This window comes from Nerophis ophidion, linkage group LG29, assembly GCF_033978795.1.
Source record: "Nerophis ophidion isolate RoL-2023_Sa linkage group LG29, RoL_Noph_v1.0, whole genome shotgun sequence".
NCBI lineage: Eukaryota > Metazoa > Chordata > Actinopteri > Syngnathiformes > Syngnathidae > Nerophis > Nerophis ophidion.
In genome coordinates this window covers 13,434,623-13,455,498 of record NC_084639.1, presented here as the reverse complement: position 1 = coordinate 13,455,498, position 20,876 = coordinate 13,434,623, and the positions used below count along the sequence as shown (strand labels likewise).

Sequence of the window (20,876 nt, the reverse complement as noted above, 5' to 3'; positions counted from 1 at the left end):
AACACCGGCTGTGTTTGTGTTGCTAAAGCCGGCCTCAATCCACCGCTTCCCACCTACAGCTTTCTTCTATGATGTCTCCATTGTTCATTGAACAAATTGCAAACGATTAACCAACACACATGTCCAGAATACTGCGGAACTTTGCGATGAAAACAGACGACTTAATAGCTGGCCACAATGCTGGCACAAAATGTCCTCTACAATCCGTGACGACACGCGCAGGCGTCATCATACCGAGACTTTTTCGCGGCGGAATTTAAAATTGCACTTAAGTAAACTAACCCGGCCGTATTGGCATGTGTTGCAATGTTAATATTTCATCATTGATATATAAACTATCAGACTGCGTGGTCGGTAGTAGTGAGTTTCAGTAGGCCTTTAATGACTCCTTTATATTAAAATATTTAAGCACCATTCCACATTGCCTCCCTAGGAAACACAATATACAATAACATTCATTCTGTAACACTTTTTTCAATTAAGCAAATTATGCTGCACATTTTTATGTTTGCATATGTAATAATTGCATTTTTTAAATATTCATTTTAATCACCCTGCACACTGTGCTTCCGCCCACCTCCAAAGACATGCACCTGGGGATAGGTTGATTGGCAACACTAAATGGCCCCTAGTGTGTGAATGTGAGTGTGAATGTTGTCTATCTGTGTCGGCCAGGCAATGAGGTGGTGACATGTCCAGGGTGTACCCCGCCTTCCGCCCAATTGTAGCTGATATAAACTTCAGCACTCCCCGCGACCCCAAAAGGGACAATCGGTAGAAAATGGATGGATGGATAAATATTTTTTAAAAAATTAAAAGGTTTTTTTTCTTTAAAAAAATGAAAATACAGTTCTGTTAAAATTCAGACTTAAGTCATGTTCACTCGGTCCTTTAACCATGACAACGATCAATTGCTGAATGACTGTAATGTGCTCAGTGCCAACATTTTATTGGCATAAATGTTTCGTGGCTATATCAGGGGTCTGAAAACCTTTGGACTTTAGTTCCGCGTTGGGCTAAAAAAAATGGGTAATGGCCAAAAGCCGACAGCATGTAAAGTGTATATGTACTACGGTTGTACGGTATACCGGTATTAGTATAGTACTGAGATACTAATGAGTCATATTCGGTACTATACCGCCTCTAAAAAGCACCGGTCCTCCACTCCTCATCCACTCTGTCGTTGTGTCATTGCTGGTTTACGAGCAGAGCAGCATGTTCGGCAGCGCACACACAGAGTACTTACAAGCAGACACGGCGTGTAGACAGAAAAGGGAGAATGGACGCATTTTGGCTTAAAAACTAACAATAAAGGTGAAGTTATAACACTGAAGGACCCTCAGGAAGAGGTGCTTTAAGACATGGCTAGCCAACTAGCGGCTAAAGTCCAGCCGCAGTCTGCAGTGTTGTAGCTACTTCTAAATCACTAATCCTTGTCTCCATGGTGACAAATAAAGTACGTTTCTTACAAGTATCATCCCTGCAGGACGAGGAATAGCTAAACATGCTTCACTACACACCGTAGCTCACTGGCCTCACAATGTAAACAAACGCCATTGGTGGATCTACACCTGACATCCACTGTAATGATACCAAGTACAGGAGCGTATTTAGTTGATACTAGTATGATTATGTTAATATTTTTTGGCATCACAAAATCTTCTTTTGTTTTTTTATTTTTTATTTTATAGCATGTTTAGAAACTCAGGAAATATGTCCATGGACACATGAGGACTTTGAATATGACCAATGTATGATCCTGTAACTACTTGGTATCGGATCAATGCCCAAATGTGTGGTATCATCCAAAACTAATGTAAAGTATCAAACAACAGAAGAAAAAATTATTATTACATTTTAACAGAAGTGTAGATAGAACATGTTAAAAGAGAAAGTAAGCAGATATTAACAGTAAATTAACAAGTAGATTAATAATTAATTCTCTACCACCTGATTTATTGAAACTTCTATTAGTAGATTGCACAGTACAGTACATATTCCGTACAATTGACCACTAAATGGTAACACCCAATAAGTTTTTCAATTTGTTCTGTTGTGTTTATGTTGTGTTACGGTGCGGATGTTCTCCCGAAATGTTTGTCATTCTTGAATGGTGTGGGTTCACATTGTGGTGCATATTTGTAACAGTGTCAAAGTTGTTTATACGACCACCCTCAGTGTGACCTGTATGGCTGTTGACCAAGTATGCATTGCATTCACTTGTGTGTGTGTGAAAAGCCGTAGATATTATGTGATTGGCCCAGCACGCAAAGGCATTCCCTTTAAGGTTTATTGGCGCTCCGTACTTCTCCCTACGTCCGTGTACACAGCGACGTTTAAAAGACATACATTTTACTCTTTTTAAGACAGATACCGATAATTTTGTAACCTATTTCGATCATTTTCCGATTTTACATTTTAAAGCATTTATCGGCGATAATATTGGCCGGCCAATATTATCGATATAATGGATATTTAATTGGATATTAAGAGTATGTTAGGATTCAATTCCTGCCTTGTTATCTTCCGTCTCGACCTCCCTAAAGTTATGTAATCAATCAGAAATATCAAGCAGCTAAAATGCGCCAAACGTGGATAAGTGTAGAGAAAGTGTTTGCATCATTATTGTATTGGATTTAAATGGGTGTAATTTAGACCTTTCTTTTTTATGGTGCATGGGCATGTTTTATATTATCCACAAGAATCAGTAAGCAAGTTGTGTTATGTGTGACCACGTGTGTTGACGGTGTTGGTTGCACAATTTGTTTTTGTTTATGACTAGGGAAGGTTGTCTGAATTGGGTCATATAAGTCTGTGTTGCGTTTACTTCAGGTTTCAATTCACGGTCATTGACCTGAATTACTCCCATTGTCCACAAGACGGCGGCAAAGTCGCAGCAATAAGACCGTCAGATATTTTTAAATTATTCGGAAAACACGCCGAGGGCCAGAATCCTTATTAAACTCATGACATCTCGCGAGCCAAATTGAAGATACCGTCGTTTTGGACACCCTTAGGTTGTAGTACACAGCTCACTCCTGATACTTTCAGTCCTGTTACTCACGTGGGTAATCTTCATCTTCAGAACCTGGCAGTAAAATAAATAAAACATGTTGAGTAGTTCTTGAATGAACAAAGAGAAACAAGCCAATGTCACAGATGGCCAAAAGCGTCTCATTGGAACAAAAAGAATCCTTGGGTTTCGAGATGAGACGGACAAAAACAAGCAGAAGCGAGCCAGAGAATTTTAGTTGCTAAGAACGAGAGAATTGCTTTGTATACTTTACAAGACGGCAAACAACTCGAGCACCATGACGCGTTTGGTCATAAACTCCCAGACATTTGGACAGCATGAAGGCTGGGGGGAGTCGAGGGTTAAAGAGGAAATAAAAGAAGCAGAGAGAGGAAAAGGTTATCATTCATTTTTTATTCATTTGGTGGGCTAAATGAGATACAGAGAGGCCGAGATAAGCAGGCCAGTGAAAGAAAAGAAAGAAAAAAGGTTATCTCATTCATCTTCGTCTTATTCGATGACTTCTCTGCATTTTGTTGCCTCTTCTGACGTCTCATGTGTTATTCATAGTGAAGAATATTAAAACGGAAGGGGGAGGGGTCATCGGAACGATGCTTTAGCACGGGGGTGACGATCGTAAGGCCCGCGGGACAGATCAGGCAGCGAACATGTTTTTATCCGGCCCTCGAGATGACTTTGCCAAGTATGAAAATTAGCGGAAAATTTGCAATAAAAGAAACTGCTGTTCTCAACGTGCCCACTGGATGTCGCAATAGCAATTATTTGTATCCCCTGGCGTGAGTACTTACTAGAGAAGCACGGTTTGCGGTCACAACCGCGGAGTCCGCGGGTAAACCGCGGGTCGGGCGGGTGACATGACGAAAAAATAGATTTTAAATAGATTCGGGCGGGTGGCGGTTGAACCAATTGGGAAATATATATTGTGATAATCCCAGGAATGTAGGCTCATAAAACTTCTTCGTTTGTCTTGTCTTTATTGCACAAGATGTAATACAACCACACAACAGCTCTCATGTCTCTAACGCTTTTCCCGGGACAACTCGAACTCTCACTTCCTGTCGATAGCGTCACTTCCCTATCTCTCCCGGAAGTCCCGCCCCCCAGCCAAAGTCATTGTTTAACACCCCGTAGCCAGCCGCTACATTAAACATAGTTAAATGTTATGTTGAAGAGGTTCATTTAGCCTACTGACGTGTATTTATAAATGGTTGATTTATACAGGCTAGTAGGTAAAGTGTTGTACCTGACAACTCTTGATGGTACAATCCATATAACACGTCACAGACAAAGTCACGCTAACATCACGTGACACCTCTGAAGCAAGGTAGCCCAAACTTGTCAGCTACAACACTTTACCTTACCAGCCTATAGAAATCAACCATTTATAAATAGTTAAATGTTGTTACCCACTTACGAAAAACGAGCAGCACTCGTTGAAACAATATGTGGGCATACTTTTATTTTGAAGTGTCTCGTTTGGTCTGTCCACAAATGCAAGGAAGCTACTTCCGGGTATGGCCAACGAGGTATTTATCATTTGTTGGTATTTTACTCGGTAAAATGTTTGATCCACATGCTGTGCATGTTATTATTTTTACGTTTGTAACGTGCTTTATTTATCACAGTTTTCACGGTGAATTTGAAGGGAAAGTAAGCCTTCAAATAAATCAGTTCAAGAAAGCCATCGTGTCTGTGCTATTTGGAGGGAGTTACACTTTCTAACCTCACTAATGCCTTGCATCGTCTATATTGGATATATAACAACGGGCGGGTGGGTGTGGCTTTGATAAAATGTTGGTTCGGGTAAATGGCGGGTGGATGACGACTTTAGTGATGCGGTTGCGGATGATATACTTGCCTATCCGCCCATCTCTAGTACTTACGCTGCTTATTTGTGATAGTTTACAAAATGTGGATTGTAACGTTCATGCCTTGATTGTCAAATATATTGTTGCTAATGTAGCCTGTGACATTTCTACCAAAATAAATGTTTATGATAATCTGTAATAGTGTTATCCCGATACTAATATTTTGGTACCAGTACCAAAATAATTTCGATTTTTTTCAGTACTTTTCTGAATAAAGGGGACCACAAAAAATTGCATTATTGGCTTTATTTTAACAGAAAATCTTAGGGTACATTAAACATAGGTTTCTTATTGCAAGTTTGTACTTAAATAAAAGAGTGAACCTACAAGACAATTTGTCTTTTAGTAGTAAGTAAACAAACAAAGACTCCTAATTTAGTTGCTGACATATGCAGTAACATATTGTGTCATTTATCTTTTTATTATTTTTTTAACATTACTAAGGACAAATGGTAGAAAATGAATTATTAATCTACTTGTTCATTTACTGTTGATATCTAATTACTTTTCTCTTTTAACATGTTCTATCTACACTTCTGTTAAAATGTAATAATCACTTGTTTTTTTGTTTGATACTTTATATTAGTTTTGGATGATACCACAAGTTTGGGTATGAATCCGATACCAAGTCGTTACAGGATCATACGTTGGTCATATTCAAAGTCCTCATGTGTCCAGGGACATATTTCCTGACTTTATAACCATAATATACATTTAAAAAAAACGAAATAAGATGATCTGATGCAAAAAATATCGACATAATCTTAGTAGAATTGATAAGCCGCTGTACTGTGGGGCGGCATAGCTCGGTTGGTAGAGCGGCCGTGCCCGCAACTTGAGGGTTACAGGTTCGATCCCCGCTTCCGCCATCCTAGTCACTGCTGTTGTGTCCTTGGGCAAGACACTTTACCCACCTGCTCCCAGTGCCACCCACACTGGTTTAAAATGTAACTTAGATATTGGGTTTCACTATGTAAAGCGCTTTGAGTCACTAGAGAAAAAGCGCAATATAAATATAGTTCACTTCACTACTTGGTATCATTACAGTGGATGTCAGGTGTAGATCTACCCATGGTGTTTGTTTACATTGTGACGCCCGTGAGCGACGGCGTGTAGTGAAGCATGTTTAGCTATTCCTCGTCCTGCAGGGATGATACTTGTAAGAAACATACTTTATTTGTCGCCATCGAGACAAGGATTAGTGATTTAGAAGTAGCTAAAACACTGCTGACTACTTTTCAGAGGCAGTATAGTACTGAATATGATTCATTAGTATCGTGGTACTATACTAATACCGGTGTATCGTACAACCCTAATCTCTACATTTCGCGTTGTACTTATGACTTCTAACATGTGTGAGTAATGAAATGAGGCCAAATGCACAAGTTTATTTGTAGACCAGGGGTGTCAAACTCAAATACAGAGTGGGCCAAAATTTTAAACGGAACAAAGCCGCGGGCCAAGGTTGAACAAATTAACCTTTTAATAGGGACCCAAACAAGTTTTGCATTAAATATTGAACAAGCAAGGCTTGTATAACTTCAGTGACATCCAAAATCCAGTTTCAAATAATAATAATAATAATTGAAAAAAAAAATCATTGGCATATCAAATAAAATGTAAATAAAAATGTAACGATTTTTTTTCTGTTTGCAATCTTCTGAGGTAAATATAATTTTTTCCCCACAGGCTAATAATACATTTGAAAATAAAATAACAATAATGAATGAACCAAACATTCAAGCCTTGAAGTAGTAAGAGAAAATGCATGAATAAAACGTTAATTATTGGTCAGTTTGCTGGAAGTTTCCCGGCAGAGTTAGTGCTGCAAGGGGGTCTGGGTATTTGTTCTGTTGTGTTACGGTGCGGATGTTCACCTGAAATGTGTTTGTCATTCTTGTTTGGTGTGGGTTCACAGTGTGGCGCATATTTGTAACAGTGTTAAAGTTGTTTATACGGCCACCCTCAGTGTGACCTGTATGTTTGTTGACCAAGTATGTGTTGCATTCACTTGTGTGTGTGTGTCTGTGTGTGTAAAAGCCACAAATATTATGTGCCACGCTGTTAGTATGGAGGAAAAGCGGACGTGACGACAGGTTGTAGAGAACGCTAAAGGCAGTGCCTTAAATGCACGCCCCCAATATAGTTGTCCAGGTGGAAATTGGTAGAAATTCGGGAGAATGGTTGCCCCGGAAGATTTTCGGGAGGGGCACTGAACTTCGCGAGTCTACTGGGAAAATTAGGAGGGTTGGCAAGTATGAGTATTAGCGGTGAATGCGGTGTCGCAGGGCACCGACGCTGTATAACACCGGCGGGCCAGCTCTAATGCTAAATTGATATCGCCTCAAGGGCCAAATTAAATTACACGGCGGGCCAGAGTTTGACACCCATGTTGTAGACGATGCTCCATATGTACGGAATAAGCCTGGAATTGTATTTTTTTTTAATCAATCCCAAAAAATAATACCATAATAATCAATCAATCAATGTTTATTTATATAGCCCTAAATCACAAGTGTTTCAAAGGGCTGCACAAACCACAACGACATCCTCAGTAGAGCCCACAAAATGGCAAGGAAAAACTCCCACCCAATGAGATGTCGGTGACATTTACTATGATAACTATGAGAAACCTTAGAGGGGACCGCATATGTGGGTAACCCCCCCCCGCCCTTAGGGGAGACCGACTCTGTGCAGGCCAGTCAAGTTCATCCACACCAGACTCTGTCATCCATGTCTTTATGGACCTTGCTTTGTGCATTGGTGCACAGTCATGTTGGAAGATGAATGGGCCCGCTCCAAACTGTTCCCACAAGGTTGGGAGCATGGACTTGTCCAAAATGTTTTGGTATCCTGGAGCATTCAAGGTTCCTTTCACTGGAACTAAGGGGCCAAGCCCAACTCCTGAAAAACAATCCCACAGCATAATTCCTCCTCCACCAAATTTCACAATCGGCACAATGCAGTCTGAAATGCAGCATTCTCCTGGCAACCTCCAAACCCAGACTGGTCCATCAGATTGCCAGATGGAAAAGCATGATTCATCACTCCAGAGAAGGCGTCTCCACTGCTCTAGAGTGCAGTGGCGACGTGTTTTACACCACTGCATCCCACACTTTGCATTGGACTTGGTGATATATGGCTTAGATTCAGCCGCCCGGCCATGGAAACCCTTTCCATGAAGCTCTCTTTGTACTGCAGTGGCCAAATACTTTTGGCAATATAGTGTAAATCATATTTTCAAAGCTTTTTCGTCTTACAGTAAAATAAAATAAAATGCACAGTTAAAAGCTGTCCTTTTTGCACAACATCTGGCCGGACTTCATTACACCCGCGAGGAACAGACACAACGCAATGTGAAAACTGGAGCTGCTGCAGATGGCGACAAACTTACTTCCTCATTTCCGTGTAATGAATTTACGCCGGCGCGAGACGGCGGCGGTGGGCCGGCCTCGGCTAAATCCCTTCCTCCCCCGATGTGTTAATCTTTTAATTAAACTCACACTATACTTACTCTCTGCTGGGAAACGCGAGGTAGGCGTCCAAAGAGTGGGAGGGCGGGTGAAAGGGACGGAGCAATATTTAAAAAAAAAAAAAAACAGAAGGATGATAAGGGCATTAGCAAACAAGCTCCAGGGCTGAACTCAATGTATGCCAATCAAGAGAGAAAACAAAATGACTCGTCTTGGCACTTAATAATCAGTAAATACACTGAAGGCAATCTGTTGCTTGGTTATTTGCCCTTTTCATTAGGAACTTCTAGTTGCCAAGGTAACAATGTATGTACATCCGCAAAAGCCGTTCCATGCATTTATTTTCCATTATCGCATAAGGTGGACTTGAGGTGGCATTTTCCTGTCAAGTAAACAAAAAAGCTCATATGTTCTGTGAGACTTTTGACTGTTTCTACAAATCCATTTTAACCTTTAAATGAGATTTTCTTATTTAAACGGGGATAGCAGGTCCATTCTATGTGTCATACTTGAGCATTTCGCGATATTGCCATATTTTTGCTGAAAGGATTTAGTAGAGAACATCGACGATAAAGTTTACAACTTTTGGTCGCTAATAAAAAACCCTTGCCTGTACCAGAAGTAGCAGACGATGTGCGCGTGACGTCACGGGTTGTGGAACTCCTCACATCTGAACATTATTTCCAATCATGGCCACCAGCAGCGAGAGTGATTCGGACCGAGAAAGCGACGATTTCTTCATTAATTTGAGCGAGGATGAAAGATTTATGGATGAGGAAAGTGCGAGTGCAGGACTAGAAAAAAAAAGAGATGAGAGCGATTCAGATGTTTTTAGACACATTTACTAGGATAATTCTGGAAAATCCCTTATCCGCTTATTGTGTTACTAGAGTTTTAGTGAGATTATATGGTCGTACCTGAAAGTCGGAGGGGTGTGGCCACGGGTGTGGTGACTGCCAGTGTCTCTGAGGGAGGATTCCTATAGGAGTCTCCTGCTGTGTGGGAAGCCACGTTTCTCGACGAGGCGAAGCGAAGGCAGCCGTTGGGGCCGGGCTGAGATTTTTTATTTCCCCCTCCTCCACATTGGAAGCATCCCACGATCGGGGCGGTCGGTCGGAGGAGGCAAGAGAGTCCGCAGCTGCCTCTTTAACAGGTGCACAAGGAACGACGCAAGCTCTCCAGTCATGTCTATGGTAAGAGGCAACTTATTACCACAATTTTCTTTGTGGTAGGGAACCATGTTCGCTTGACTGCTCTGTTCCATAGTGAAACGTCACCGTCATCTTTAGGGAATGTAAACAAGGAAACACCGGCTCTGTTTGTGTTGCTAAAGGCAGCCGCGATACACCGCTTCCCACCTACATCTTTCTTCTTTGATGTCTCCATTATTAATTGAACAAATCGTAAAAGTTTCAGCAACACAGATGTCTAGAATACTGTGTAATTATGCGATTAAAGCAGAGGACTTATACCTGGGATCGGGGCTGGAACAAAATGTCCGCTACAATCCGTGACGTCATGCGGACGTGTCATCATACCGCGACATTTTCAACAGGATACTTTGCAGGAAATTTAAAATTGCAATTTAGTAAACTAAAAAGGCCGTATTGGCATGTGTTGCAATGTTAATATTTCATCATTGATATATAAACTATCAGACTGCGTGGTCGGTAGTAGTGGGTTTCAGTAGGCCTTTAATTATGTCAACAATGTCCGTATATCTGGAACTGCGGCACGGTACAAAACCCAAAATCAAAGAGGCTGGCACGTTGTGCAAATCGTAAATAAAAACAGAATACAATGATTTGCACGGAGGGATCATGGCAGAAGTGGCAGGAGAACCAGCAGCAGAAACTGACGAGCGGAAACAACCGAGAGCGAATCGGAAACAGCAACGAAGACGCGGCCGACTGAAAGCGAGGGAGGAGCGAGCAGGAGAGGAGCAGCTGAAAAGCGATCTGACCAAAAGACAAAGCTTTATTTGAAAAAAGAGTCAAACCTGCTCATGAGATGTCCTTCCTGAATGGTCCGTGGAACCCGCACGACGATGGCAGGAGTCCGTCACAACAACATTAACAAAACAGAACAAATATCCAGAACCCCTTGCAGCACTAACTCTTCCGGGACGCTACAATATACACCCCCGCTACCCCTTACTCCCCCCACCTAGACCTCCTCATGCTCTCTCAGGGAGAACATGTCCCAAATTCCAAGCTGCTGTTTTGAGGCATGTTCAAAAGAAAAAATGCACTTTGTGACTTCCATAATAAATACGGCATTTTTTTTCCATAACTTGAGTTGATTTATTTTGGAAAACCTTGTTACATTGTTTAATGCATCCAGCAGGGCATCACAACAAAATTAGTAAAATGAATGTGTTAATTCCAAGACCGTATATATATCGGTATCAGTTGATATCAGAATCGGTAATTAAAGAGTTGAACAATATCGGCAAAAAAGCCATTATCAGACATCTCTAATTAACATTGCTGTATGTATACTTTTGACCCGGCAGATTTTCTCACATTTTCAGTAGACCTATAATAAATTCATGAATGTTTTTGTGAGCAAGAAGTATTTTCTCCAATCCCTCTATCACAAAAAAATAACAGTGGTAAAAATGATTGGAAACTCAAGACGGCCATGACATTATGTTCCTTACAAGTGTAGTAATCCATATTTTCCTATATTTCTTTCCTGTTTTACTTTATTGCAAAGGTTTCACACCATTATACGACATTTTGTCATTGAACATTGTCTTTTTTTTTTTAAAGAAATAAACAATAAATACAGTAAATTTCATGTATCCAAAAAAAAGCACAGAAACAAATGACAAATAATGGTCGTGCAGAAGAAAAATTCCTTCTGGAGGACAAGGTAAAAGGCTTGAATCAGAGACGACAGTTATATGAGCTGGTGCTGTTTTGAGGGAGACTTTTATGTTGTGGAATGTGGTGTTCACGGTATGAAATAAAAGATAAACTTGTGAGGTTTTATCGCACTGATTTATTGTTATTTACACCCTTTGCACAAGGGTGGTCGGAATATTGAGGAAAAGCATCCCCAGCCTTGCACCAGACCCTGCAAATAATTGTGCTTTAACCACAATCTTTTTACACTTATTTGGCCTTTTTGTGCTCGCGCTCCATCTTTTTGCTCCTGTGTCTTTCTCCGCATGTTCCACCGTCTTTGGCGCTTAAAGGGGTTACTTATGTACCTCAAAGCAATGTTATTTGGTACCGTATTTTGCGGATTATACTGTAAGTCGCTCCGGAGTATACGTCGCACCGGCCGAAAATGCATAATAAAGAAGGAAAAAAACGTCGTACTGGAGTACAAGTCGCATTTTTGGGGGAAATTTATTTGATAAAACCCAACACCAAGAATAGACATTTGAAAGGCAATTTAAAATAAATAAAGAATAGTGAACAACAGGCTGAATAAGTGTACGATATATGACGAATAAATAACCAACTGAGAAGGTGCCTGGTATGTTAACGTAACATATTATGGTAAGAGTCATTCAAATAACTATAACATATAGAACATGCTATATGTTTACCAAACAATCTGTCACTCCTGTCAGGTTTGCCACCGACAGTTTGTTTGTGTTTTAGTTTTTCCTCTGTGTGTTTAGTATTTCCTGTCCTTAGTTCCTGTCAGCACTCTTATTTGGGTTCAGCTTCCTGTTCGTCTCCCTGAGTGCTTTGTTTCCCCTCAGCTGCGGCTGATTGGCACCTGGCCACACCTGGTGTCAATCAGCCCGGGCCTATTTTACCTGCTTTGTTCCTCCAGTCAGTGCTGGATTATTGTCGTTGCCACATGTCGCTCTTGTCGTTGCTACCTGTCGTGTCGTGTGGTATCTTTGCAGCATAGCGGTAAGCTACATTTTCGTTAGATGTTTGCAGCCTACTATTTTTTGTTCCCTGCTTCCAGTTTTTTCTTTCATTTTACAAGTACGACTTCTGTTTCCTGCTAAATTCCTGTTAGCTTCCACGCTAGGCCTTTTGTTTGTTATCCGCCCACGTGCGCGCTTTTTGTTTGAACCCTTTGTTTGTTTTTGTCTTAGTATTTAATTTTAATTATGTTTTCCTGCAAAATGGCTCCCTCCTTCTCTGCATCTTGGGATTTGTCACGAACTAACTCTGACAACTCCTAATCGATAAATCCCATGAAATCTTCTTCCTCGATGTCGCTTCTAAACAACTCTGCCAACTCCAAAGGTATACGCCACTTCCTCTTGTCCTTTTCTGCTGCATATTTCACTACGTCCAGCTTGAAATCTGCAGTACATGATTTTCCTTTCGGTTTCATTTTTGTTCAGCCCTTCTCAGTTTTTAAAAATTACCGCCAACGATGAAATGATCCATTTTAATAGCTACGGCAGTAGCATATAGTAGTTAGCATTCCATGACCCACAATGCACTTCTGCCATGACCCTCCCATGCCTAATTCTTATTGGTTGACGTGTGTGTGACGATTGCTAACTTTTTCTTCGTCTCTTCCGCGAATTAGATAAATAATATTATTTGATATTTTACGGTAATGTGTTAATAATTTCACACATAAGTCGCTCCGGAGTATGTCACACCCTTGGCCAAACTATGAAAAAAACTGTGAAGTGAATTATATTTACATAGCTCTTTTCTCTAGTGACTCTTAGCGCTTTACATAGTGAAACCCAATATCTAAGTTACATTTAAACCAGTGTGTGTGGCACTGGGAGCAGGTGGGTAAAGTGTCTTGCCCAAGGACACAACGGCAGTGACTAGGATGGCGGAAGTGGGAATCGAACCTGGAACCCTCAAGTTTCTGGCACGGCTGCTCTACCAATCGAGCTATACAGATATATATGATAAGTGTGATCAGTAGATGGCAGGCACACACAAGAGATACGTGTGGACTGCAGGTTGACGCCTGTTCAATAGACGATGCGAGCTAATACAGGTTAACAAGCAAAACCAAAACGTTGATGTCCCAATGAAAATATAGAATTTTACACAAAGCACTCAAGAGTGGTCAATAATTCAACAAAAAAATTTGTGGATGGCTGCCAAAAGCGTCTTATTGCAGTGAAACTTGCCAAGGAACATGTAACCAACATACTTGAGGTGGGCGGGGTTTGGTGGTAGCGGGGGGTGTATATTGTAGCGTTCTGGAAGAGTTAGTGGTGCAAGGGGTTCTGGGTCTTTGTTCTATTGTGTTTATGTTGTGTTACGGGGCGGATGTTCTCCAGAAATGTGTTTGTCATTTTTGTTTGGTGTGGGTTCACAGTGTGGCGCATATTTGTAACAGTGTTAAAGTTGTTTATATGGCCACCCTCAGTGTGACCTGTATGGCTGTTGACCAAGTATGCGTTGCATTCAATTATGTGTGTGTTAAAACGGAAATATATATATTTTTAAATCCTAGTTGTATTTTAAAACAGCTAAGTGTTGGGCATGCGTAGACCTTGAAGCTTGGAATGTAACTAGCAGCCATAACACCCTTCTTATCTCAAGTGTCCCAGGCTTATAAGGAGAATAGATACGGGGATTCGCTCTGGAGGGGGAGAAGGCGAGGAGGAGGGGGGCGAGTGAGAGAGTGTAAAAGGCGAAACTTCGGTAGTATTACCATATCAACTTGGGCGATGCGATTGAATGTGTTGTTTATATTTGGTCTCCCAAAGCTTTGGAATAAATGTCAAAATAAGATACTCTGTCTAGGATTCATTTAAAACCAGCTTATGTGTCATCAAACAAACCTGGGGGGTGACCGGCAGAAGATCTGGATCCGAACGCAACACTGCCAAAAGCGTCTTATTGCAGTGAAACTTACCAAGGGACATGTAACCAACATACTTGAGGTGGGCAGAGCTTGGTGGTAGCGGGAGGTGCCGGAAGAGTTAGTGCTGCAAGGGGTTCTGGGTATTTGTTCTGTTGTGTTTATGTAATGTTATTGGTGCGGATGTTCTCCCGAAATGTGTTTGTCATGGGTTCACAGTGTGGCACATATTTGTAACAGTGTTAAAGTTGTTTATTCGGCCACCCTCAGTGTGACCTGTATGGCTGTTGACCAAGTATGGCTTGCATTCAATTATGTGTGTGTTAAAGCCGCATATATTATGTGATCATGCCGGCACGCTGTTTCTATGGAGGAAAAGCGGACGTGACGACAGGTTGTAGAGGACGCCAAAGGCAGTGCCAATATTGTTGTTTGGGTGGAAATTGGGAGGAATTCGGGAGAATGGTTGCCCTGGGAAATTTTTGGGAGGGGCACTGAAATTCAGGAGTCGTCCGGGAAAATCGGGAGGGTTGGCAAGTATGATAATCAAATATTAACATTGCTGTATGTATACTTTTGACCCAGCAGATTTGTCCTACATTTTCAGTAGAACCAAACTTCATGAATGTTTTTTGTGACCAACAAGTATGTGCTCCAATCACTCTATCACAAAAAATAAGAGTTATACAAATTATTGGAAACTCAAGACAGCCATGACATTATGTTATTTACAAGTGTATGTAAACTTTTGATCATCATAATGCGAGAGGGAAAAAAAACGAAGTGAAACTGCAGCAATGTGCATACCAGGTAGTAACCGGTGATGTCAAGAATTACGACATGTGCACCATTTGCTGCTTCTTATCAGAAACCATCATTAGTTACCACAAATGGACAATTCTAGCATTGGGAACTTAATGGTAGTATTTAAAAGCACCCACCTTTCATGTTTGTATTCAGACCGTCAGCTCACATATTTTCTCTGCTATTAGTTGCCCCCCAAAAAAAAGACTTAATTTTATGCAAATATGAAAAGCAACTCACATGGTGGAGAGGGAATGCAGGGTGGCGAAGGCTCCCGGGGCGATGCTGGAGATGCGGTTGTCGTACAGCGACAGCAGCCGCACCGAGCTCAGGCCCGTGAATGTCGCGTTGTCAATGCAGCTGACCTGGTTGCTCCGCAGCATCCTGGAACGCAGGTTGTACGGATCAAACACAAATAAACAATCACACAGCAGCACGCGGTTCACCTGACACATGAAAGGTGACGCATTGTTGGGGTGCACTTTCCACTCGAACTGCCAGATGGCAGTAGAGTGTGCGTTTTGTGGCAATTCCGACTTTGACCACAGCATCAGTTGCTATGTATTTTGTCACTTTCATTCATTTTCAGCAGACTGCATTGCGAAATGATTAACCCCTCGGGTTGTGCCAATATCAATATTTTGGTGCCGGTATTGATATCAAAATGTATTTTGATACTTTTAGATACTTTTCTAAATAATGGGGTACATAAAAAAATGGCATTATTGGCATACTCAGTGGCCTAGTGGTTAGAGTGTCCGCCCTGAGATGGGTAAGTCGTGAGTTTAAACCCCGGCCGAGTCATACCAAAGACTATAAAAATGGGACCCATTACCTCCGTGCTTGGCACTCAGCATCAAGGGTTGGAATTGGGGGTTAAATCACCAAAAATGATTCCCGGGCGCGGACCACCGCTGCTGCTCACTGCTCCCCTCACCTCAAGGGGTGAACAAGGGGATGCGTCAAATGCAGAGGACACATTTCACCACACTAGTGTGTGTGTGTGAGACAATCAATGGTACTTTAACTTTAACTTTATTAAAGATATTTTTCTTGTTACAAGTTTGTCCGTAAATAAAATAGTTAACCTACTAGCTGGCCTAAATAGCATGCTAGCATTGATTAGCTCGCAGTCATGCAGTGACCAGATATGCCTGATTTGTCAGGCTTGCCACCGACAGTTTGTGTGTGTTTTAGTTTTTCCTCTGTGTGTTTAGTATTTCCTGTTTTTAGTTCCTGTCAGCGCTCTTATTTTGTTTGTTTCCTATTTTTTTCCTTGTGTGCTGTTTTCCCCTCAGCTTCGGCTGATTGGCACCTGGCCACACCTGGTGTCAATCAGCCTGCTTCTATTTGAGTCTGTTTTTGTCCTCCAGGCAGTTGCTGGATTATTGTCTTGTAGATTTCACTTCTTGTCGCTCTTGTCGCGTCGTGTCATATCTTTGCAGCGTAGCAGTAAGCTATATTTCGTTAGATGTTTGTAGCTTACTGTTATTTTTCCCTGCTTCCAAGTTTGTTTTCATATTACATGTACGACTTCTGTTTCCTGCTCGATACCTGCTAGCTTCCACGCTAAGCCTTTTTGTTTGTTATCCGCCCACGTGCGCGCTTTTTGTTTGTACCCTTTGTTTGTTTTTGTCTTAGTATTTAAATTAAATCATGTTTTCTCACTCCATGCCTGCCTCCATCTCTGCATCTTGGAGTTCGTCACAAACCAACTCTGACATGATTAGCATTTCAACAAGTCGATACCATCAACAAAGCGCACCTCTGTGCATTCATGCACAGTATAAAACACTTGGTGGACAAAATGAGCCATGAGATTTTGTATTTTTCCCCCTCACCTTTTTCCACTTCCAATCTTAGTTTTTTTAATCATGCTCAGGGAGCCACTAGGGCGGCACTAAAGAGCCACATGCGGGTTGCTGACCCCCCGCACTAAACTAACACTCAACCTGGTGTTTATACTCCTCAATTATTCCTCCTTTCATTCCCAAATACAATTTATATACAGGCTTTTGTTGAAAAAAAGAAAACCATGAGCAATCCATGTCTTGGCTACATAAGCATGTACTTTGTGTGGGTAAAAAAAAAAAAAAAAAGGGATGAAATAAAGAACATGATCCGACCGCAACAGAGTCTGCTAAAAGACAGCCAAGTCACATGGGCTCTGGCTGATTGAGTTAGTGAGCAACCAGCAGGGAAGGCTAACCTAGTTAGCATGGCTGTTACTGTAGCATGGAGCTGCTCAACATGAGACAGAGACGCCCTTGATGCCATCGGAGAGTCATTAGTCCACAAATATATAAATGATAGCGCGAGGCCGTCATTACGGACGACATCAGCCCACTAGGCCGGGCGAGCTAGTGGGCTATCATGTAACCCCTAATTGGACGTCCGCCAGTTTAGCGTGGGCGGCTAAATGAGGCTGTCATTAGCTTTGATTTGGGAGTGGGTGAATAAACAGTCCCACAGTATCAGTTACTTACACAAATCAAAAAGGCATTGAGGGCCGTGAACCTTACAATTAATGCACTTTAATAATAATATATGTTATTTGTAAAAAGCACTTTACATTGAGTAAACAACCTCAAAGTGCTACATTGTATTAAAAAAAATACAAATAGAAATATAATTAAAATAAGTAAAGATAAAAACTAGAACATCCTAATAGGTATAACTGTTTTTTTTTGTTTTTTTTAAAAAAAAAAAAAAAGGTTTTTAAGCCTTTTTTAAAAGCGTCCACAGTCTGTGGTGCCCTCAGGTGGTCAGGGAGAGCACTCCAGAGACTGGGAGCGGCGGAGCAGAAAGCCCGGTCTCCCATTGTTCGTAGCTTTGTCCTCGTCGGTTGGAGGAGGTTAGCCTGTCCAAAGCGGAAGTGTCGTGTGGAGGAATTGGGGGTGAGTAGTTCTTTGAGGTAGACGGGGGCATTTCCACGGAGGCACTGGTGGGTTAGTAGGGAGACTTTGTATTCAATCCTGAGTGGAACAGAAAGCCAGTGAAGGGATTTAAGAATATGTGTGATATGGTCATATTTCTTTCAACAACGCCCGCTTCTGACTTTTTGCAAGGGCGACGTTAAAATCCTCCGAATGCCCGCACGTTTTATCGAGTCTACGAGCATTCTTCCGTTTTTCTTTTTTTTAAAAAAAAAAAGGGTTTTTAAGCCTTTTTTAAAATCATCTACCGTCTGTGGTCCCCACAGGTGGTCAGGGAGAGTGTTCCACAGACTGGGAGCGGCGGAGCAGAAAGCCCGATCTCCCATTGTTTGTAGCTTTGTCCTCGTAGATTGGAGCCTGTCCGAAACGCAGGTGCCGTGTGGAGGAATTGGGGGTGAGTAGTTCTTTGAGGGTGAGGGGGGAATTTCCATGGAGGCACTGGTGGGTTAATAGGGAGACTTTGTATTCAAACCTGAGTGGAACAGGAAGCCAGTGAAGGGATTTGAGAATTGGTGTGATACGGTCATATTTCTTTCAACAACACCCGGTGCTGACTTTTTACAAGGGTGACGTTAAAATCCTCCGAATGGCTGCATGTTTTATCGTGTTTATAAGCATTCGTCCGTTTTTTGTTTTAAAAAAAAATTGTTTTTTAAGCCTTTTTTAAAAGCATCCACAGTCTGTGGTGCCCTTAGGTCGTCAGGGAGAGCGTTCCACAGACTCTGAGCGGCGGATCAGAAAGCCCGGTCTCCCATTGTTCATAGCTTTGTCCTCGTAGGTTGGAGGAGGTTAGCCTGTCCAAGCGGAGATTTGAGAATTTGTGTGATGTGGTCATATTTCTTTCAACAACGCCCGGTGCTGACTTTTTACAAGAGCGACGTTATATCGCGTTTACAAGCATTCTTCCGGTCCGCATTGAATAGGAGAGTGAGCAACACTTACAGAGTTTTCAGTCCCGTGAGGCCCCGGAACATCCGCCCCTGCAGTCCCGTTAGCTTGTTGCCGGTCAGTAGAAGCTCCTGGACGCCAGAGGCGCCGTCAAACGCTCCCTCGCGGATGTCCCGGAGCTTGTTGTTACTCAGGTTGCTGCAGGAGTAAGACAGTTGTCCCGTAAAAACACATGAAAAAATATTGCCAACATTTTGAGTAAAAGGTCATTGTTATGGCTTGAATAGATGTCTTAAAGCTGGAAATAATGATGGTGGAAATGCTTTATCAGTATCATGTGTGTTAAAAAAATGTGTTTATTGTATCCAATAATCCAGATTTCCTTGTGGGGAAATGGTTGAACATAAAAAAAGCCCTGAACTTGATGTCTTCATTGGGGGAAGTTAAGTTGTTTTACAAGAGCCCATTTTTTTTTCTTTTTAAATATGTTTGGGATTTTTAAAATATTTTTTTCACCATGTTGTATTACGTTGCTGTCTCTATCATTTTTTGTTTGTATAAAGAAGTTGAGGGCTCAACCCTCTGAATTTTTAATGTTGAAGTTGGAAATGCCTTGATGTGTTCGTATATTGTCAATATATGCGGTTTGTAAGTTCAATTATATATATATATATATATATGTATATATATATATATATATATATATATATATATATATATGTATATATATACATATATATGTATATATATATATGTATATATATATATGTATATATATACATAGATATATCTATATATATGTATGTATGTATGTGTATATATATATGTATGTATGTATATATATATATATATATATATATACATATATATATATATATATATACATATATATACATATATATATATATATACATATATATATATATTGTCCATCCATCCATCCATTTCCTACCGCTTATTCCCTTTGGGGTTGCGGGGGGCGCTGGTGCCTATCTCGTCGTGTTTGGAGGAAGAAGAATACTAAGTTGCATCCCAAGAACACCATAACTACTGTGAAGCATGGGGGTGGAAACATCATGCTTTGGGGCTGTTTTTCTGCTAAGGGGACAGGACGATTGATCTGTGTTAAGGAAAGAATGAATGGGGTCATGTATCGTGAGATTTTGAGCCAAAACCTCCTTCCATCAGTGAGAGCTTTGAATGGTTGACCAAATACTTATTTTCCAACATAATTTACAAATAAATTATTTAAAATTCCTACTATGTGAATTCCTGGATTTTTTTTCACATTCTGTCTCTTACAGTTGAAGTGTACCTATTAGAGAAGCGCGGTTTGCGGTCACAACCGCGGAGTCCGCGGATAAACCGCGGGTCGGGCGGGTGACATGACGAAAAAATAGATTTTAAATAGATTCAGGCGGGTGGCGGTTGAACCAATTGGGAAATATATATTGTAATAATCCCAGGAATGTAGGCTCATAAAACTTCTTTGTTTGTCTTGTCTTTATTGCACAAGATGTAATACAACCACACAACAGCTCTCATGTGTCTAACGCTTTTCCCGGGACAACTCGAACTCTCACTTCCTGTCGATAACGTCACTTCCCTATCCCTCCCGGAAGTCCCGCCCCCCAGCCAAAGTCATTGGCTAACACCCCGTGGCCAGCCGCTACATTATACATAGTTAAATGTTATGTTGAAGAGGTTCATTTAGCCTACTGACGCGTATTTATAAATGGTTGATTTATATAGACTAGTAGGTAAAGTGTTGTAGCTGACAACTCTTGATGGTACAATCCATATAACACGTCACAGACGACGTCACGCTAACATCACGTGACACCTCTGATGAAGGCTGCAGAAGCAAGGTAGCCCAAACTTGTCAGCTACAACACTTTACCTTACTAGCCTATAGAAATCAACCATTTATAAATAGTTAAATGTTGTTACCCACTTACGAAAAACGAGCAGCACTCTTTGAAACAATATGTGGGCATACTTTTATTTTGAAGTGTCTCATTTGGTCTGTCCACAAATGTAAGGAAGCTACTTCCGGGTCTGGCCAACAAGGTATTTGTCATTTTTTGGTATTTTACTCGGTAAAATGTTT

At 41.2% G+C, this 20,876-nt stretch overlaps 1 protein-coding gene across 4 annotated transcripts in view; it reads right to left on the bottom strand.

Moving 5' to 3' along the window:
• slit3 (slit homolog 3 (Drosophila)) overlaps positions 1-20,876 on the bottom strand; it is a 601,438-nt gene that overhangs the window by 135,964 nt on the left and 444,598 nt on the right. For all 4 annotated transcript variants that reach the window (XM_061891595.1, XM_061891594.1, XM_061891593.1 and 1 more), the window contains 2 exons: positions 18,821-18,964; positions 15,183-15,326 (listed from right to left, as the gene is read on the bottom strand). In XM_061891595.1, coding sequence (XP_061747579.1) covers positions 15,183-15,326; positions 18,821-18,964 — 288 coding nt within the window. The remainder of the gene's footprint in view (positions 1-15,182; positions 15,327-18,820; positions 18,965-20,876) is intronic.